Below are 21,794 nucleotides of genomic sequence, written 5' to 3' on the forward strand. Positions count from 1 at the left end.
AAGTCCCTATACAATTACAACCCCAAAATGTTTCTAAGTATTTACCATTCCTTCCCATTTGTATTGGAAATGTGATATTAACAATGCAGTTCTATGTCTACTTTATGTTTTTATTATTTTGCTCTGTAAAATATGCTTTTAATGTAGTAAACCACCCTGGGATGTTTTGATAGAGGACAGTATATAAATTGAATAAATAATACTAATACTCAGCCCTCATAGACTTAAATGGGACTTACTTCCAGGTAAGGCCTCCTGAACCTCCCTTTAAATGTGTACTGCCAGCATCTCAACCTTTGGACAGTGCACTTTTAACGCCTGAACCTTAATTATATTGTGAAGTTACCCTCTGATGTGCTAGCAAAGAAGATTGTGGGTTTGTCACAAGAATACTACCATCTGCAAACAAGAGGATTTTCTGGTTTATCTGCCCCATTTTGGGGCTGCTGTATTATTGACTCCTCCCCTACGGCTTGGGCCTAAGGTTCCACTGTCAATGCAAAAAATAAATATAAAAATGTAGAGGAGATACCTCTGACCTATGCTAAAGTCACAATATCTATGGTTCGATCCCTTCCCATGACTAGTTTTCTATGCTTTGGGCCCTGACACTAGATAAGGTCTACTAGATAAGGGTGTGTCTCCACTACCAATTAGAAACTAGGGCAAATATACCCAAAATAAGAAAAGGAAAATGGAGCCTTAACTATTCCAACAGGTAGAACTTACACTTGAAATGCACAGGTTCAATCCCCAAATCAAAGGGCTTCACTAACACAGCCTCTCTGCCTTGGATAGAGCCCACTAGCCTGACAGTATGAAAGCTCTCCGTACGGATCCTGAGATGTTTGGGAGACTGTCTGAAGAGCTCAGCAGAAGCAAGTCACGGTTTTCTTACAGGAGATCCTCTCGCTTTAAAGCCTAAACGATTTCCATGCAGTAGGAGTGCTGGGAAAGGGCCTTTGCCCCATTCCCCCAGAAGCCCTAAAGAGAGGCACTGGCCACCAGAGAAACATCACTAATGTCTTGATCATCACTATTATTTATTAAATCTGTACCCCACCCCTCATCCAAAGATCTCAAGGCGGTTCACACACACAAAAAACCCCACAAGAAAATAATAAAATAATAATAATAAAAAAACAATAACAAACCAAATGTGGAATAGCTCAGTTGAGGCAGAGCATTAATCTCAGGGTTGCGGGTTTGAGCAGAATCTTCCTAATTTTTGTGCTTAGAGGGTCGGTACTGGAAAGCACTTTTTAAAGAGATGGGCATAATTTTCATGGCCTCTTGTGAGCTTCCAGAAGCATCCAACTGGCTATTTCTTCAAAGGCTTGATGGGCTGCTGGCCGGATCCAGCAATGATCAGAATGGCTCAGCGGGTACAGGATGAGAGTCTTAATCTCAAGGTCCTGAGTTTGAGCCCCACACTGGGCCAAAGATTCCTGCCTTGGAGGGGGTTGGACTAGATGACCCTTGTGCGGTCCCTTTCCCCACCCTACCATTCTAAGAAGCCCCACGTTTATGAAGGGCTGGGTAGACCAATGGTCAGAGCAGGCAGCTTCAAAAAAGCATCTCCGGGCGAGCGCTTCCAAAACACCCTCGCGGCCCAAGCAAGGGCAATGTACCCAGCCCCAAAGACCCCTCAAAATGGGGCGAAGTGGAAGCAGCAGCTCCCTGTGACACTTGCCCTGCCTGCCTGCCTGCCTGGCCCCGTGCCCTTTCCCACAGCCACTTCTGACCCGCGTCTCCCCACCGCTGTCAAACACACACGCCTCTTTCAGAAGACCCTCGGGGGTGACGACCCGCGTCTCCCATCAAAAACGACCCTTTGGTTTGACAGGCAGGCAGGCAGGCAGGCAAGGTGTACGTACGTACACACACACACAAAGTATTGGATCCAAGTTTTTTATAGCCCAGTCTGTACTGTGGGCGTGCCTTCCAGGTGTGATTTGACACTGGATTTGTTGGTTATTTTTTAAAAAGTGGAGGATCCACGAGGATCCATGTAGGTCCGCCTTTAACCCAGACCCTCTCATACACACACACACAAATATATATGTGTGTGTGTGTGTGTGTGTGTGTGTCCGCCTTGCCTGCCTGTCAAATCGAAAGGCCTTTTTGACGGGGCGTGTGTGTGTGTGTATATGGGTGTGTGTGTGTGGAAGGGACCACGCGAGGGTGATATATACACGCCCCGTGCCCTTTCCCACAGCCACTTCCGACCCGCGTCTCCCCCCCGCTGTCAAACACACACGCCCCTTTCAGAAGACCCTCGGGGGTGACGACCCGCGTCTCCCGTCAAAAAAGGCCCTTCGCTTCGACAGGCAAGGCGTGCAGATACAGATACATACATATATAGGGGTACGCCTTGCCTGCCTGTCGCAGCGAAGGGCCTATTTGACGGGGGGGCGTGTGGGGGGGAAAGGGAGCACGCGAGGGTGATATGTACACGCCCCGCGCCCTTTCCCACAGCCACTTCCGACACGCGTCTCCCCCCCCGCTGTCAAACCCGCGCGCCCCTTTCAGAGGAGGACCCTGGGGGTTGACGACCCATCAGAATGGCGCCCCCCCTCAGAAAAGGCCCTCATATCCCTATACACGCCGCCCCCCCCCCGGGGCCCTGCCGTGGGTCTCCGCCGGCCCCTCCCGGGTACCTGCCAGTGGGCGGCCCGGCGGCCCCGCGTCGTCCCGCTGCTGCTGCTGCTGCTGCTGGCTGGGCCCGAGGCGCGCGCGCGCCGGCGCCTCTCCCTCCTCTGCGCCGCGAAGCCGGCTGCGAAAGGCCGACCCTGCGCACGCGCCCAGCGCGCCCTTTGGCGCAGCTTCCGGCGCCGGAGTCTCCGCCCCGCCTCTTCCGGCGCGCTCTTCCGCCGACGCCGCTCTCCTCCTTCGGCCCATAGACTCGCTCGGTTCTAGCTCTATGGCCTCGGAGACCCGGAAGTGGCGCTCTAGGGATGTGGAGGCGGCGGCTGCTCCTCGCAGAAAGGGAATTTGACTGGTTGAATTTCCATTCAAATGGATGTCGAAGCGGCTTGCGAGCCATAAAGGAGCCGCAGCGTCATTTAAGAGGAGTCTTAAATTAATTTAAGAGGAGTAATTTAAGAGGAGTCTTAAATTAAATTTAAGAGAAAGGTCTTAAATTAATTTAAATGTAAGAGGAATCTTAATTTAAGAGGAGTTCACATATGGGGCAGGCTGATTGGAGATTGAAAAGCGTTCTCATTTTGGGTCTGTTTCTTAAACTTTTGCTATGGTTTTTTTCTTCCTCATTTAGGGAGTTAAAACTAGCAGTTTCAACAAACATACAGTACTTTATCTGCTCTCTTAAATGCGCTGCTTAAAAACAGGCACCAGTGAGGTTTGGAAGAATAAACAATGCTATACTATATTTCTGCCATTCACTAGATAATACGTTTAATTTTTACAGTATTACGTGAGGCTGACGTAGACTATTTGACCTTGGGACAATACATGCAACCCACAAAGCGCCATTTAAAGGTAAAATTTAAGAGGACTCTTAAATTAAAGGAGTCGCAGCGTAATTTAAGCAGAGAATCACCAAAACAGCCTAAATCATACAAAACAATTAACAAATTGTCAGTAAAACAGTTGGTCTATGGAACGCTGGGAACAAAATAAGCTGAACATCACAATTCCAGCCAAAGTCGTATTATATGATTAACAAAGCAGTCTAATCTCGCTGCGCCATGTTCTCCAGGCTGCAGGAGCCCGGAGTGGCAAACAGGGAAGACCTGAAGGAGACGCTGAGCAGCTGCGTGGAGCCCCTCAAGGCCATCAAGCAGTTCCAGACCGAAAATGGCATCCTCCTGCCCCCTCTTCAGTCCGCCTTGCCGTTCCTGGACCCCCAAGGCACCCTCAGGCTCGAGTTCCACCAGTCTGTGTTGGACAAGCTGAGGGAGAAACTGCTGGAGAGGGTCTCGGCTGTTGCCTCTGAAGGAAAGGCTGAAGAAAGGTCCAAGCAGCTGGAAGACCTCCTGTAGAAGAGCTTTCCCTTGGTCAAGGTGCCATCCGTCCAACCTGTGGTGATGCGTGTCATGCGACACTTGCCCAAGGGGCCAGAAGCTGAAGTTGGTGATGACTGACAAGGACCTGTACAAAGCGTGTGCCCTGGAGGTGAAGCGTCAGATTTGGCGGGATGACCAGGCCCTGTTTGGTGACAAGGTGTCCCCTCTGCTGAAGCGGGAAATCCTGGAGAAGGAGAATGCCTTGTTTAGCGACTACATCTCTGTCCTGCACAACTTCTTCAGCCCTACTCCCAAAACGGCCTCGGTCCAGTATACCTGAAGGAGCGTCTCCACCCCCATCGTTCAGCCCGGACACTGGGGTCCAGCACCGAGGGCCTTCTGATGGTTCCCTCGCTGCAAGAAGCCAAGTTACAGGGAACCAGGCAGAGGGCCTTCTCGGTGGTGGCACCCGCCCTGTGGAACGCCCTCCCACCATATGTCAAAGAGAACAACAACTACCAGACTTTTAGAAGACATCTGAAGGCAGCCCTGTTTCGGGAAGCTTTTAATGTTTGATGTATTATAGTATTTTAATATTCTTTTGGAAGCCGCCCAGAGTGGCTGGGGAAGCCCAGCCAGATGGGTGGGGTATAAATAATAAATTATTATTATTGTTGTTATTATTATTATTATTACCCCACCACAATCCCAGATATATTTCCCAAATTTCTGCAAGAGCACTGGATCGCCTGCCAGGTTGGGCTCTACTACATGCTTCACATCACCAAGCAGAGGAACAAGAAGGCCCTTCTCTGGCTGCTCCCCACCCTTAGGGAGACATTCAGGGATCTGGCCTTCAGTGACATCTCCCTGCACCTGCTCACCTGCAACCTCACTCTCCTCAGCGATGAATTCACTCATGAGGAGTTCTGCACTAGCCTTTTTGATGACGTCTTCCTCACCACCTGCTGGAGGAAGGAGAATGTACCGTATTTTTCGCTCTATAGGACGCACTTTTCCCCCTCCAAAAATGAAGGGGAAATGTGTGTGCGTCCTATGGGGCGAATGCAGGCTCCTTGGCTTCAGCGATAGCAACGCAAAGCCTCCGAAGCGCAGAGGGAGCGCTCCCTCCACGCTCCAGAGGCTTCGCGTTGCTTTCGCTGAAGCCAGGAGAGCGAGAGGTGTTGGTGCGCACCGATCCCTCTTTCTTTCCAGGCTTCACTTCGCTGGAGAGGCGCTACACAGTTTTCCCTCTCTGCGCAGCGCCCCTTCAGCCAAGCGGGAGGAGAAATGGAAAGGGCACCGTTTCTCCTGCTGCTTTGCTGAAGGGGCACTGAGCAGAGAGGGGGAGAATGTTTTTTTTCCTGTTCTCCCCCTGCTATGGTTGGGTGCGTCCTATGGTCCGGTGTGTCCTATAGAGTGAAAAATGCGGTACATAGACACATGCTGAGGCTCCTGCTTCACCTCCACCAAAAGGTGACACCTGCCAAGTTGGAGTCCCTGCTGAAGTCACTGGAGCCTCTCAAGCACAGCGGAGAAGCCTTGAAGGAGTTTTACAACCAGCTCAGCAAAAAACTAGCACTCTGCAAGCCCAGCCCTGTCCAGGGCGCAGCCGACGCATCCACTGTGGACTTGCCCCGGCCAGCAGTGCTCCCACCGACCTCACTCTAGGCTGTGCTCCCCCTGAGCCTATGGAACAAAGTTCCTGGTGTTGATCTCACAGCAGAGATCAGACCCACGTCTTCCTGATACAAACCAGTCATAATCTTTTGCCTGTCTTTCGGACTTGGGTTGCCTCATCTCATCTGGCCTGTTGACCTACAAGACAGCTCTGCCCTCAAGAGTGGTTTTCTGGGGCAAATTTGATAGAGCTGTTCTTATTAAAATAAGAAAACTGCCTTTAGTCCCTGTCAGGGAAAAAGTGGGGATATAAATAAATAAAAATATAATAATAGTAATAATAATAATAATGAATTTGGTTTTATGGGGGAGAGGAAACTGACCATATATGTACGTTTTTTAAAACAAACAAACAAACAAACAAACAAACAAACAAACAAACCCCTAAGTGTTATTTTAGATGTTCGCATATAGAGAAGCCTAGTAATTTAATGAGAATGAATTATTTGTGAAGCTTGGCTTTTTTAGAGAGGACACTGAAATAATGTTTCAAAGGCTGTCAAAACAACAAGAACAACAACACCATTAACAAAATAACTAAATTCCACACATAATTTGCATGTTGTACCATGTACAATGTACTTTCATTTTTTTTAGTTTATTCTTTTTACTTCTCAAAGGGTTGGGTTCATATAATCGTAGAATGTTAGAGTTAGAAGAGATCCATGGAAAATTTACTCAGAATTGCCGTTCTGTTTGTTTTTAAATTCTTCCTTTGATGAAAAAGTTCCTGGTTCTTTAAGAATTTGCAAGCCCCAAAGGTTTTTGCAATAATTTTTCTTTGCATGAGTTTCTAATTTCATGTGCTGACCTTTAAAGCTCTAAATGGCCTCGGTCCAGTATACCTGAAGGAGCGTCGCCACCTCCATTGTTCAGCCCGGACACTGAGGTCCAGCGTCGAGGGCCTTCTGGCGGTTCCCTCATTGCGAGAAGCCAAGTTACAGGAAACTGGGCAGAGGGCCTTCTCGGTAGTGGCGCCTGCCCTGTGGAACGCCCTCCCATCAGATGTCAAAGCGATAAACAACTACCTGACATTCAGAAGACATCTTAAGGCAGCCCTGTTCAGGGAAGTTTTTAATGTTTTTAACTCCCCGCAATGCAGGAATCTCAACACATCGTCCCCCATCCAATGTGAGACTATGCCAGCCCCTGCTTAGCTTTGCAAATGTGCTAGCAAGTGGCTGCAGGAAGCACACGAGGAACCGCTTGTGGTCAAACAAGGTGGGCAGGTGGGCAAGTGCTGTGGCCCTGGATCTTCTTCCTGCTCACGGAAGCACATTAAAATCTTTATGCTACATAAATGGAGGCTGATAATGTTTTGCCATGAGTGTATTGCTCACATGGCTTAATTCAGACAACTCTAATTAACTAATTACATTATTAGTAACACACATATCAGCTGAAAGTCTTCAAGGTGGCAACAAGACAAAACAACATTACAGAATAATACATCCTGTCCCCTATAATACTTGTTCAGTGCTAATTATAATTCGCCACCATGACCCTTCAGTCGGCAAATTACTTTTACTCCAAACTAGACTCGGAAACATCCTCCCACCATAATTCTGAATTCTGGTTAGCGTTTCCCATTTTGGATCCCATAGCAAACTATGGGCATGTCAAAGACATGGAGAAAGAAGTTGCAGTTCATTGTCAGGCTATGACTGAAGGTTTATCTTAATTGTGCCACTCTTTGCTGCTAACCACACAAGTTGCCTTTTAACGTTGCAGAGATTGTGGAAGTCATCAGTATTTTTACATTTTCAGTGCAGAAAACTAATATCCCGCATCGGATAAAGAGATACTCATTAGCTTTAATGCAAAAGGGGGGGGATAAATAAAGTCAGAGTATTTCATATAGGCGGGACGCGGGTGGCACTGTGGGTTAAACCACAGAGCCTAGGGCTTGCCGATCAGAAGGTCGGCGGTTCGAATCCCCGCGACGGGGTGAGCTCCCGTTGCTCGGTCCCTGCTCCTGCCAACCTAGCAGTTTGAAAGTGCATCAAAGTGCAAGTAGATAAGTAGGTACCACTCTGCCAGGAAGGTAAACGGCGTTTCCGTGCGCTGCTCTGGTTCGCCAGAAGTGGCTTAGTCCTGCTGGCCACATGACCCAGAAGCTGTACGCCAGCTCCCTCGGCCAATAAAGCAAGATGAGCGCCGCAACCCCAGAGTCGGTCACGACTGGACCTAATGGTCAGGGGTCCCCTTTACCTTTACCTATTTCATATAGGCAGCATGAGGAGGAAGATGCTGAAGGGATGTAAAACTGATTTCCTCAGTAAGAAAGAAGACTTCATTGCAAAGCATATGCCATGCAGAGGATGTTATTGTACTGAGATGTGAATCAGCTGTTCTGCTCAAGCTCTGTTAAACAGCGCAGCATCGATGACAGTTAAAATAAATATTGTGGAAGGGCAACATTCTGTAAATTGAACCATGCTGCCGAGTGCACCAGTTTTATTTTTAACAACTGAGGCCACTTGTGTGCATTTCAGGGTTTTTTTTACCTCCCCTGCCTCCTCAGATTTCCTCCTCCTTCGTTCTGCTGCTCCCACCCATCTCTGCTCCACCTCATTTCAACTCAGCCTGAAAAACCCAAGAGACCATTTATTTGGGGTACAGGAAAAAAAGAGACTGCGTGCTGAGGGTAAGGCTTTAAAACGAAAACCTGTTTTGGAATCAAAGCTGAAAGGTGAATGCTATATTATCATGCCAATGAAAAACATTAACGTGTATAATAAGGGCGGGGGGGAGTGTGTCGCAGCCAGTTATGCAAAGTGTTTAAAGTACTGATAAATGTTAGACTCTCATCTTGACATTCTGTTAAACTGGGAATGCTAGAGAGGTGCTGAGCTCCGTGAGCTCCAGTTTCCCCATGTTTGCACAGCCTGTGTGCAGGATGGCAGCTTTAGTCTTTATTGCTTCTTTGCATTCCGAAAGAAAATGGAATTAACCGGAGGCTGCCACCTTCAATGCCAGAGCTTATCCTTGCAAAATATGAACTAGTAAAGAAGGAGGAGGCTCTGAGCAGGTGCAGAGTTCATTTTCCTTTCTACTTAAATAACCACAGGTTGCTTTCATGCGCATCTAGGACTGGGGGACGGGCTTCTAGGTTACAGAGTAGTTTCAGAAAGCTAGCACTAAAGAGCTCGGCTATTAATATCCTAAATTCGTGACCAAGGTCAGTTCCAAAAAACAAGCATGTGTCCCTTTTGAGAGGACTGGTCTCTGAAATCAGTTACAGCGGGGCAGATCTGAAACTTCAGAGCAGAATTAGCTGAGGTTTATAGCCATCTAATCATGAGAGTGGCTCTAATCAGGAATTTTCAGCAGGTTCTGTGAGGCAGGGGAAGAGCTTTGAGATGTTTTAAAAAAAAGAATTTAGAAGATGGAAGAACAAACGATAGCACAGAGCTGACAGTATTATCACTAATATTGCAAACAACTGCCACGTGGTTTTGACATGAAAACCCTTATAAAAAGTAATTGATGCTCCCCAAACCAGTGGCTCTCAAGCCCTTTCCCCCCAGAATAGCCAAGATTCTTGTAACCTCTTATTTTCTTCAAGGATCTATTTATCTATAGTTTGTCTATAGCTAACTCTCAGAGTAGGAAACTACATTGAAAGCTTTTATGCTTCCCTTCACTTAAAAAATGTCCAGGGCAGTTTACAATAGCTCATTAAACACAACAAGACACCAATAATCAATATAAATTGTCCACAGCAGTGACTTTTTTTCTGTGATGGCTTTGAACACATCTCAGAGTAATCAATACTATTCTGCTGTGCTCTGCTGAAATGAGCAGGAAGGGTCCGCCTTCCAGCCAAGGGTGATTAGTTGTGTTGTGGCGCCCTGCCCTCCCTCCCAGAGCAGCCCAGGGCAGCAAATGTCAAAATGTTAAAACAGTACAATTAAAAAACAACAACAGATTTAACACATTAAAAAAACTAATTAGAACATCTAAAAGCAGACTCATACCCTCATAAGTACTGTATTAATTTCACTGTATCTATCAACCATCAGACGCCTGTGTAAACAGGAATGTTTTGAAATTTCTCTTAAAAGTCGATAATGTAGGAGTTGGGCGCACCTTATCAGGGATCTGGTTTCACAAACAGGGACCCACCACCAAGAAGGCCCTGTCACAGATCAACGCTAACCAGGCAGCTTCCAGACACAACAGTGGTGCTCGAGATAGTTGATATGGGGGGAACTGCTGCTTTGGGTATCTGGGTCCCAATCCATTTAGGCTGCCCCACCTACCAACTTAACAGCCACATTCTGCATAAGCTTGTAACCTCTGGGTCATCTTCAAGGGCAGCCCCAACTTTGCAGTAGTCTAAGCAGGAGGCCACCGTAGGAAGGACCTAGAGGCCAAGCGAGTATTCAAGATTTTGAATACTCCCAGATGACAAACCTGCTCTTTCAGGGGAAATGTACAGGTCGTACAGCCATTTTCCAGACACCCACTAACAGTATAAGCCCCCAGTCAGCCTTTTCCTTCTTCCAGACACTGGTCTAACATCTTCACAGTCTCTCCTGATTCAGATGGTATGAAGAGACAGAGCGATGTGTCTTCAGCATACTGATGGATTATGGTCCAAATTCCTGGACAACAGCTCCCATCACACTCACATAGATGTTGAATGACATAGTAGTAATAATAATAATAATAATAATAATAATAATAATAATAATAATTTATTTGTACCCCGCCCATCTGGCTGGGTTTCCCAGCAAGACAGGAGGGACTCTTGCAAGACCCCCACAGCTCAAAAGCTTCAGGGCCAAGCAACCTCCTCCTCCTCATTCTCTTTCCTGGGGACAACCCTGCAAGTAAGAGTGGAACTACTGTACTACACTGCCTCCAAGTCATTATGAAAGGACACCATGGTCAATGGTGTAAAGTCTTTTGGGGCTGATAATTCCTGAACTTCCAATTTACCTGCTGGTTCCAATGTGAATCTCAACCAGTGGCTTCCAGGTGTGTGTGTGGGGGGGGGGTACTGCCCCCTGGGAGCGTTAGGATTACCTAGGGGGTGGCAGGGAGGCACTGGAAGTGTAAACAATGATCAGACTTTGAAGAGCTGGTACGACAATGGATCAAATCCACTAGTTTCGCTGAATTAATTAAACTAAATAGTTTTAGTTGGATTTTGAATAAATGTGGCAATTAATTGTTACTCTTTTGAATTCTCTTGTGTTATTATCTTCCTTAATGGGTTGCACTAACCACTTTTCTGAATAATGCTTTTTATAGGGTGGAGTTCACTGGGGATGAGATTACAGAACCAAGGAGATGGTGGCCCACTAAATTAGGGAACTAGTGAGCTAAACCCAGTGCTTCCCCCCCTGTTATGAGAAAAAATGCTCCCTTTCCCTTATGGGGTATTCCAGAGCCCATATAGAGTCCTTAAGTGGGTTCTCTATCGGTAGGAGAAAACAGAGGCCAACCAGAGAATATCGAGAAGCAAAGTGGCTAGCAAGGAACTGTTGCAACAGGGTCCCCACTCACCCCACACAGGAGGGAGGAGAAACCCTGAACAATGGTGCGCAAGCCCTTATATAGACTTTTGAAATTGCCCACCCTGTAGCCCAAGACCACCCCCCGAAACATCATACATACATCACAGAAGGAGGCAGTCTACAGCAGAAATCCTGCTTGCCAGGATACCTGATAATGGTCACTGATTGCATTACCTGGGCAGTCTGGCCATTCTTTTGTGATTGTTAATACTTCAGTTCCTGAGTCCAGGAACTCACCCTGTTGTTGTTGCTGTTTAGTCGTGTCCAACTCTTCGTGACCCCATGGTCCACCCTATTCACACACAAATACACCCTTAGGACAGGATTTGCAAGCAAAAAGTCCATGGGGAGGCTTTCCCCATTTGCCTCTCTTATTGCAGAGGAATATCTGAGGTCTTTGGGAGAGTCAGAATAGCTTCAGGATTGCTCTCCCCTGGTATTTCAGACACATGGTTCATATATTTAGATATGTGTGCATTTATGAATATTAATTCTATATTTGAGACCTTAAAATTCTTATAACACCCCAGAAAAAAGGTGCTTGAATGCACTTTGCTCAGAAGAACTACCCCGGATCTCTTTATATAATAATAATAATAATAATAATAATAATAATAATAATAATAATAAATTTATTATTTATACCCCGCCCATCTGGGTGAGTTTCCCCAGCCACTCTGGCGGCTCCCAATCAAGTGTTAAAAACAATACAGCGTTACATATTAAAAACTTCCTTCTGCCCCTCAGCTGAGCAGCTTAATGGCGTGGGGACTTGCTCAGTTGAGGCTCAGCTTTCCTGTGTGTTGGCTGTTAGCCAGGAGGCTGAAGAGCCTCAGCAAAGCCTGGCTGCACCGCCTGCTCACGAGGAGACCTTTTCCAGACCCCGTGGAGGATGTCCCTTCAGGTTCTGCGGAGGGTCTTCTTGTGCGATGGAGGTGCAAGCGGGGCTTTTGCTGAGGCCGGTCAAGTCTCTCCCCACACCTCCAGGGCCCACCTGAGAAGTGCCAAGATGCCATTGTGGTGCATTCTGGCTGGAAGAAGCCCTGGCTAAACCATAGGTTAGCATGAGCCCTAGCAGGCCTCTTGCATTTCCTTTCCATCTCCATCACCTGCCCCCTAAGAAACTGGCTTGTTTCAGTCATGCTAAAGAACTTTAAAAATGGTCCTTCCGTTGAATGATGGATTGCCCCATGTAGGGCACTCAGACTGCGCAATGTTTGCTCCTTATTTGGGTTATATGTCTTTTGCTCCAACCCTTGTAATGTTCAAGTGCTCCTGATACATGCATAGTTTTTGTGCTATGTAACTGCGCCGACATTCTGCAAGTCATGGCTGCAGCTATTTTTAGAGATTATGTGCATCCAAAATACTCCCAAGAATCAGAGCAACAGAAGTCGGGCTGTGACAGACAAACAGACAAATGCTTTTGCTGTTGTACACCGGGAAGGCTGTTGCTGCAGATTTGCACTAAAAGTTCTGCAGAAGGAAGATCTTGCCTCCTGAACAATAGCTGTACAATGCTGAAGAACTGTCAGCTGAGATCAACTCAGTGGTACATCTTTTCCATCACTGTAGTTTACAAGTAACAGATGCTAGCAGAGAGGTTGCGAGAAATCTCAGCATGTACAATGGAATATTGAGCAATTTTCTTCACACTTGTTACTTTCTGGGTTGTTGATGACCAGTGGCACTGAAGTAATGGTGCATATTGTTATAAGAAAAATTCCTATAGGAGGTATCTAGAGCCCGTAAAGAGTCCCTCAGGAGATCTCTATCAGTTGGAGAGAAAGCAGAGGCCAACCAGAGTATATTGAAAGCAAAGCGGCTAGTAAGCCTGATCTTTATTAAAGGAAATAAACTGTTGCAACATGGTCCCCACTCACCAAACGCAGGAGGGAGGAGAATCCTGAACAACGGTGCACAAGCCCTTAGTCTGTGATGGCCAAACTTGGCCCTCCAGCTGTTTTGGACTACAATTCCCATCATGCCTAACTACTGGTCCTGTTAGCTAGGGATGATGGGAGTTGTAGTCAAAAACCTGACATGCGATAAATGTCCTCCAGACCATTTGACAAAACGATACAGGAGAACAAGCAACCTGCGACAGTTTGGGTCGGTCATTTGCAGTTGTGTAATGAAAAGGGCATCTGCATCTACAATGAATTACACTGGAGTGACGACATTTCCCCCAATGATGGGGCTTGCCTACACCATATAGGTTCCGTATTCTGCTTTGGAATGGAATGGTTGAACTGCAAGGCTGTACAGTACTTAGATCACAACTATTTGATACTTTTGTGAAGCCTTTTCGTTTTTCTTGCAGGGATACCAAAGGCAGCCAACTGCAGCTATGGTAAGAGAAAAGATTGTTTTGTCGTGCTATGCATTCAATGAACTGGTCTCTCTAGTTCAATTCCATTCTTACAGCACACCATTAATTGTTCTAAGCCAAGGGTGCTAACGTTTGGTTTTATTGCCCAAGAGACACCTTCCTCCTTGGTTGCTGTAGTCCATTTTTGGGAGAAGAAAAGGCTAAGAAGTGAACCCTACGCAAATCCAGAGTGAAGCACCTAAGACAGTTGGATGGTGTCTTGTATGCCGCCTTCCAGCAAACCCTTCAGCCAAGCTGGTACCAAATGTATTGCTTGCTGATGTGGTTTAGAAGCTGGTCTTGTTGTCAGGGTAGCCCAGGACCTCCAGCCACACTGCCCAATCTGCACCCCAGAGAGGTCACCCCGCTGCTCCTGACGCAGTAGAAACAACACAGGAGGCAGCAATTACAGGTTACCGGTCTCTGCAACCACAGCAGGCACTGTGATTCTATTTTAGTTTTAACTATTTGTCTTTTTATGTGGACCTCCCTGAGATCTTTTGATGAAGGGTGGTATATAAATCTTAATAATAATACAGTCGTACCTTGGTTTTCGAACAGCTGAGTTCTCAAAGGTTTTGGCTCCTGAATGCCGCAAACTCGGAAGTGAGTGTTCCAGTTTGCGAATGTTCTTTGGGACCTGACTGTCCGACGCGGCTTCTGCAGCTTCCGATTGGCTGCCGAAGCTTCCTGCAGCCAATCAGAAGCCACGCCTTGGTTTTCGAACATTTTTGGAAGTTGAGCAGACTTCTGGAACAGATTCCGTTCGAGAACCAAGGTACGACCGTAATAATAAATGCAGAGTTCTTTAAGCCACAAACATGGACCATGTCCCAGGTTTTGTCAATGCTTTGGTGAGCTGCTCCTCCTCCTCCTCCTCCTCCTCCTCCTCCTTCTTCTTCTTCTTCTTCTTCTTCTTTTAAAGCTTCAATATATTAGGACTAGGTTGCCTAAAGGTAAAGGTAAAGGGACCCCTGACCATTAGGTCCAGTCGTGACCGACTCTGGGGTTGCTCATCTCGCTTTATTGGCCAAGGGAGCTGGCATACAGTTTCCAGGTCATGTGGCCAGCAGGACTAAGCCACTTCTGGTGAACCAGAGCAGCGCACAGAAATGCCGTTTACCTTCCTGCTGGAGTGGTACCTATTTATCTACTTGCACTTTGACGTACTTTCGAACTGCTAGGTTGGCAGGAGCAGGGACCGAACAACGGGGATTCGAACCGCCAACCTTCTGATTGGCAAGTCCTAGGCTCTGTGGTTTAACCCACAGCGCCACCCGCATCCCTTGGTGAGCTACTTCTCTTTCTCTTCTCTTTTTGTCTCCTCTCGTGTCCGCAGGGCAGGAAGCACCGAGCTTCCTCTGGACTCCACAAGCACTGTGAGAAGTGTTTCAACCGGCACTGCCAAGCGCCAGTCGAGCCCACAGTCTCTTGTGTGGTGATCAGCTGCCGGTCTCACTGCGGCGCTGCTTTCCATATGTGTAAAGAGGACGAGCACCAACTCCTGTGTCCGCTAGAGCAAGTCTCGTGCCTCAACTCTGTTTATGGCTGCCCTTTCACCATGGCCCGCTTCAAAGTGGCCAAACACCTCAGAGTCTGCCCCGCCAGTATCGTCTCCTGTTCGATGGATTGGAATCGTTGGCCAAACGTGGATTCTGAGACCGTTCTGCACCAGAACATTATGAAAGAGGAGCCCGGTGAGGCCTGCTTAGATGCGGCCCTCGCCTTGAGAGATCAGAAAGCTCTTTTTAAGACACTCAGAATGGCTGAGTTTTTCCCAGAATGCACGGAGGCCTGTCCCACAGATGACGAAGGAACGGATGGTGCTGAGTCCTACCTAGGAGAAGGAGCTGGTCGGTCCGAAGCAACTCTGGCTGAGGCAGCCGGGCTCAGCCAGGAAGAGCGTGAGAACCTTGCAAAGGACAAAGAAGGGGTCGATTTAGTTGGTTACAAAACCTGGGAAAACATCTTCAGTAAAGAATTCAAAGCGTGCACAGTAACAGGCCAACTGGCCGAAAACAAGGAAAGTGGAACGGACAGTAAGCCCCTGAAAACAGGACCAACTTCTAGTGGCAATGAGAAAGGAAAGCCGCCGGAAGAAGGTAGCAGTGTGGGAGACAGTGGGAAAAACCAAGCCCCTCCTGAAGTGAATTTAGCAGCTGAAAAGACAGGTTTGGCTCCTTGGCAAGATGGCGTTTTGGAGAGGTTAAAAAAAGAGGTTCCTATAGGGGATTATAATATGTACCTGGTGCACCATGGAAGGATGCTAATTCATTTTGGTCAGATGGCTGCTTGCACTCCCAGGGAGAAAGACTTTGTATATGGAAACCTGGAGGTTCAGGAAGTGAAGACTGTAACCACCTTCAGAGTGCCAGTCAGCTATTGTGGCAAAAGAGCTCGCCTTGGGGACGTCGTGGCGCACAGGAAGCCCACGAAGAGCGTATCTGTGGATACTTCAGAGTTAGGAGTAAGCCTGGAGGCTCTTCCTAAATCCGATGCAATCAAAACTACACTGCTGTGTGCCTTGGAGAAGGAACTGAAAGGGCACGAAATCTCTGAATCAAAGAGCATCGATGCTCTCTTCATAGATTTTGGGACGCAAACGTACAACTTTGCTACGGAGCCTTTCGCTTCCACGGCCGTCCTAGCAGACACACTAGATGCCGAAGACCCACCCAGTCTCCACATGCAGCTCAGCAGCGAGAGTGTAACCCAAAGGCACAACAAAAGCAACTCTGCTTTCACATTCTCCTGCAGCCACGTTTTCAGGAGAGACGAGTTTCCTTCGCATTTCAAGAACGTTCACGCTGACATCCAGTCCTGCTTGAATGGATGGTTCCAGCGCCGTTGCCCACTCGCCTACCTGGGCTGCACTTTTGTTCAATATCCCTGGCGCCCCGCTGGGCAAAGCTCAAGTGTCATCTACAGCCAGCACCTCAAGACATTTGCCCTTAAGCCAGAGGTTGACCCCGTGCTCTCGGAAGCAAAGAAATTTAACTTGAGCAGAAATCGCAGGGGGAAAGAAATGGATGTTCTGAGCAGCCTTCCCCTGGAGATCCTGAAGTACATTGCTGAGTTTCTGGATAGCTACAGCTTGTCTCAGTTGGCTCAGGTGTCGGTGCAGATGAGGGACATCTGTGCTACTCTGCTGCATGAGAGAGGAATGGTCCTTCTGTCGTGGGAAAAGAAGAGATATTCTCACGGGGGCACTTCTTGGAGAGTCCGCAAAAAGGCAAGTGATGGGGGCATTTGGGAGGGTATGGTGGCATCATCCAAACATTTACATTGGTCTCTGGATTTGGGGCTGTGAGCATCACGGGTTTCTACCACTATAAAAAACATTTTAGCAATTTTTAGTTAGGCTTTGTTTACACTGGCTAAAGCACTGCCACAAGCAAGGGTTGCAAGATATCAGGGTCTGTCCTGATGTTTTAGACTTTAAACCTTCACAGAATCACAGAATTGTAGGGACCACAAAGGTCATCTGGTCCAACCCCCTGCCCAACATGGGGCTCAAACCCATGATTCTGAGATTAAGAGTTAGCTTTATATCAGAATGTTCCCTGAATATGGAAAGCAAGCATGTACTTAGTTCTCCAAGAAAACTAAGCCTTGATTCGAAGTAGGAGTCTGCCAAGAATATTGTTCCAGCACTGCAGTGGAAATAGTATGGTCTAACAGAACCTCTGATTTCTGTTGCTTCTGACTCTCTCTCCCCTTCCCACACACAGACAGCAGGGAGAATTGTACCCTTAATCAAAGTGGGATGATAAATACAGTATGAGTTTGAGTTTTAAATGAAGGTGTCAATTTAACAGGGACTCTGCAAACTATATCTAGGCCTATAGCTATACCCATACCTATATCCAATATATATAGGCCTATACAGTGGTAACTCAGGTTACAGACGCTTCAGGTTACAGACTCCGCTAACCCAGAAATAGTACCTCGGGTTAAGAACTTTGCTTCAGAATGAGAACAAAAATCGTGCTCTGGAGGCGCAGCAGCAGCAGGAGGCCCCATTAGCTAAAGTGGTGCTTCAGGTTAAGAACAGTTTCAGGTTAAGAACGGACCTCTGGAACGAATTAAGTGCTTAACCCGAAGTACCACTGTATTGATATCCAAAGGTAAGTGAAAAAGACCAGTTGCTAATAGGTTAGGAATGTTAATAAATTAAATAGACCAAATAATTTATTCTACATAAATTGAATAAATTGTTAATGCACGTTCATTCCTAAAGGATAATACTCCATGCCGAAAGTTTGAAAATGTTTGTTAGGATCCATATCTTAACAAGGAGAATCCAATTAATTTTCGCTCCTCCTCTCCCCTTTGACTGCATTAGATAGATATTTATAGCAAAGTGCTTGGGGGACAAAAGGGGCTGGAGAGAAGAGGGGGCGCACAGGTCTAACAAGCCAGACCCACAGGATCTTGGGGACCCCTGTGCCCTTGACTCAAAATGCTAAAAGCTGCTAGGTGCACATGGAGTACACGCTGCTAGGCCATGAACAGCACTTTTGCTGCCTCTTTACCATTTCTGCCACACTGCCTTGCTTCACCCCCTCCTCTCTTTCCAGGCCAAGTGGAAGAGATGGAGCAGAGCAGCAGTTTTAAACAGGAGTGCCTGTTCGTTTTAAACAGGGGGGAGCAAGGAGGAAGAGGTGGCAGCAGGAACAGGGCGGAAGGGGTGGAACATCCCAGTGGTGCACTTGTGGGCAGGTGTGGCAGCGAGTGCGTGGGCAAGTGGTGGACTGACTGGTCCAGAGGTCTGGAGTTCTACCAGTAGGTTCAATGATGGGCTACAAGCCTGAAACATTTGGGCAAAATCTGGATGCCCTCTTATGCAAGCACCTAGCTTCTTGTAAGGGTGGTGCTGTAGGTTAAACCACAGAGCCTAGGACTTGCCGATCAGAAAGCCGGCAGTTCGAATCCCCTCGATGGGGTGAGCTCCTGTTGCTCGGTCCCTGCTCCTGCCAACCTAACTGTTCGAAAGCACGCCAAAGTGCAAGCAGATAAATAGGTACCACTCCGGCAGGAAGGTAAACGGCGTTTCCATGCGTTGCTCTGGTTCGCCAGAAGCGGCTTAGTCCTCCTGGCCGGCTCTCTCGGCCAGTAAAGCAAGATGAGCGCTGCAACCCCAGAGTCGTCCACGACTGGACCTAATGGTCAGGGGACCCTTTACCTTTACTATAACTTCTTGTAATGGGATGAGTTGTTTGCAAGGTCTTGCAGAATTGCAAGACTGATTTTTCAATGCCTAAATTCCTTGTTTATGCCTCTTGATAGATCTGGAAATTTAGCAGCCTGTTCTCCACAGTGAATAGCTGGCAATTCAGTGACATCCCTTCAATGGCTGCACATTTAAAGACCTGTCCTTTTTATGAGGTGGAGAGCAAGGAGGATCCGGTTTTGCTGCCTAGACTGTTTTCACCTGAAGAACAGAAGCAAGACACTTTGGTCTCCACAGTCAAACACAGCCTAAAGAAACTTCAGAGAAGACCGAATTGATTTTGAGAGAAAGATTCTTTTGGATCTGGAACAACTGTATCAGAACTTTAGCTGTTCTCTCTGAAATGGATTTCATATTCTTTATTAGTATGTCAACTGGGGAAAAATAAACTTAGCTGTATGCTTTCAGGATAGAATGAAACAGAGGGTGCAATCCAGAATCTTTCAAATAAATGGGAACTTTACTCCTGACTTCAACAGAGTGGTGATTTTTAAAAGAACTCAAGATATTTTCGTTTCAACCAGCTTTTTATTCATTGTTGTGTCTTGCTGAAATCTTACTGCTTGTTTTAAAGGGTAGAAGGTGGATTTTAACCTAATGGTTTTGAATGCTCCCTTACAAGGGCAAATGCCTTGAAAGATGTCTTAAAAATGTTTTAATGAATTAATGAAAAATAGAATTGCACCCAAAGTCTTAAGGACTGTGACCAGCAGCATGAAGAACAGTGATGAATAATATCTATACATATCTGTTGCACTGCCTTTCAAGGTGGCGTGAAGGAAGAAAAGTCCTGCTATCCTTTGGTTCAAAACGTATTGGGAATGGAACCTTGAATTAAAAACAAAGAGTAAGTAAAATGAAAAGTTTATTTAAGGTTTTCACGTTGTCATTTCTTCAGTCACATTTATGGGTTCTGTTCCCTTACAAAGTTTAGAATCTGAAAAGATTTTTGGCAGGAGCCCTCAAAATCTGTGTTCAAATTAGTTCCTTAAAGGTTCACCACAGCAGGGTACATAAGGAATGGTCAGAGCAAGAGCGGCATGGAAGAGACCGGCAGTGGGGAAGGAAAGTGGGTTGCCCATGATGGTACAGAAGACCAGGTGAACAGCTGCAGCTACAGCTAAGCAACCTGATTTTCTTCTTCCTGGTCCTAGGCAACATGGAAGGTGCCACCTTAGTACAGTGGTACCTCGGGTTACATACGCTTCAGGTTACAGACTCCGCTAACCTAGAAATAGTGCTTCAGGTTAAGAACTTTGCTTCAGGATGAGAACAGAAATCGTGCTCCGACGGCGCAGCAGCAGCAGCAGCAGGAGGCCCCATGAGCTAAAGTGGTGCTTCAGGTTAAGAACAGTTTCAGGTTAAGTATGGACCTCCGGAACGAATTAAGTACTTAACCCGAGGTACCACTGTACCAGTGTGGCAGGGGGCATTTCGGCACCCGCTGAGCTCAGCACAGCCTGGGAATGGAGTTGCATCCTGAAAAAAGAAACCAGTCCTTCACCTTCAGAGACATGACATTCAGACTTAGCAATTCTGAGTCAAACAAGTAGTCCATGTTAATTTTTCCCAGCCACGATGGGCAAGGGTCAAAGGAGTATGTGTTTTGCACACTCCCTGCAAGTGGTTTAACCACATTCTCAGGCCACGATAACTGAAATGGATTCCATAAATCAGGGGCGGCTGACCCAGAGGCTGTATCCGGCCTCCTAAGCAATTTCTAGTGGCGCAAGGCGTGCAACTTGATTTCATTTTTTTAAAAGCAAGAAACTGACCAGCAGGTGGCACTGTTGAGCCACACCATCACGCCCGTAATTTCCATGTTTTCAGTTGAATGGCATGGCACATCGAGAGCATTAAAAAGAAATATTCTCCTCATGTCCCTGTCCTTATTCTCCCCATCCCCACTGACAAGTACTTATTAATTTGCAGAGTACCATGTACAACCAGATACCCAGATTCAGCCAGATAATTCTGCTCATTATTGCTAGCCCTTCACAAGCAATTTTGGCAGGTGTTTCCTAGTTTAGGCTTATTGTGATGTAAATTCATTTTGCGCTTTTCCCCACCCTCAACTCTCTTATAATGCAGTCTGAGTTATACTGCCACAAGCATGGAGGCTCTCTCTGTGTGATAATTTTGCAGAGAATAGATATTTGGATTGGTCGCCTCTCTGTGCAGCACATTCTCTCCCTCTCACTCCCTTCACTTGTCGTTTGAGCTACAGAGCGGTTTACTTGCAGGTTCATTTTGACGAAAAACTGAATAGGTGCACCTGTAGCTGAAAGGTCTCCCACGTCATGCATGCACACACATACAAAACGTTTAGAACGCTTTTTAAAACAACCTCCTTTTAATTCTTTGTTTCTGTCTAATAAAGCAGGAACTATTCTAAGTGACTGTGCATATCTCCAGTGTGCGCTGTGGCAAAGCCCTCGGTCTTCCTCACATCACCTGCTGTCGTCTGGCTTGAGAAGAGCATCAGTCCCTCTCCCAGGTGACACACGCTCTCTTCCTTGACAAATGCATTGCTCGTGGGAAGGCCTGAATGCCACAACTGCCACAGGATAACAAACGGACTTGCAGCCAGACTCCCCCTACCTAATGTCCTCCAGAAATTTTGGACGACAACTTCCATTAGTTCCAGCCAGCTTTTGCAGCTCAAAGCATTTGTAGGTAGGCAGCGGCGGAGCAAGCCAATCGGGTGCCTGGGGTGGTGTGCGTGCCCTGTGCCCAGGGGCGGGGCCAGCCGGGGCAGGACGCTCCACAGGGCGTCCGAGGAGTCTGCCTGCCTCCTTCCACTCACCTGCCCTACAGCTGAGGGAGAGGCGACAGGCGGACTGTTTTGGGGCAACGCGGAGCCTGCAGGTACCCAAGCCACCGCGCCACTGCCAGGAGAGAAGCATAGCTTGGGCGTGCTGCAGGCCCTGCGGTGAGTATCGCCCACATTTTGTCACCCCCCTCAGTGGTGACACCCGGGGTGACCTGCCCCCCCCCCAGGTAGGGCAAGGGCC

The 21,794-nt window shown here is 47.2% G+C and overlaps 1 protein-coding gene and 1 pseudogene across 3 annotated transcripts; both read left to right on the forward strand.

Moving 5' to 3' along the window:
- Positions 1-3,710: 3,710 nt before the first annotated feature.
- On the forward strand, positions 3,711-5,639 carry LOC128405312 (negative elongation factor B-like; annotated as a pseudogene).
- Positions 5,640-7,452: 1,813 nt separating this feature from the next.
- Positions 7,453-19,536, forward strand: FBXO40 (F-box protein 40). 3 transcript variants are annotated; one of them, XM_053370341.1, is made up of 4 exons: positions 7,453-8,340; positions 13,500-13,529; positions 14,887-16,779; positions 18,837-19,536. In XM_053370341.1, exons 2-4 carry the CDS (start codon positions 13,527-13,529, stop codon positions 19,056-19,058), a joined length of 2,118 nt encoding a protein of 705 aa, XP_053226316.1. In that variant the 5' UTR covers positions 7,453-8,340; positions 13,500-13,526; the 3' UTR covers positions 19,059-19,536. The 3 variants fall into 3 exon arrangements, with proteins under 3 accessions (XP_053226316.1, XP_053226317.1, XP_053226313.1); XM_053370338.1 differs by having other exon boundaries at positions 7,454-8,295; XM_053370342.1 differs by lacking the exon at positions 13,500-13,529 and having other exon boundaries at positions 7,453-8,295.
- Positions 19,537-21,794: the final 2,258 nt, after the last annotated feature.

The sequence above is a fragment of the Podarcis raffonei genome, chromosome 17 (genome assembly GCF_027172205.1).
Source record: "Podarcis raffonei isolate rPodRaf1 chromosome 17, rPodRaf1.pri, whole genome shotgun sequence".
Classification (NCBI taxonomy): domain Eukaryota; kingdom Metazoa; phylum Chordata; class Lepidosauria; order Squamata; family Lacertidae; genus Podarcis; species Podarcis raffonei.

What these genes read in the sequence shown, in the direction of transcription:
- FBXO40 (XM_053370341.1), top strand. An exon ending in CTTGGAGAGTCCGCAAAAAG is followed by an intron (nt 16,780 to 18,836) that starts GCAAGTGATGGG and finishes GCCTCTTGATAG; the next exon opens with ATCTGGAAATTTAGCAGCCT.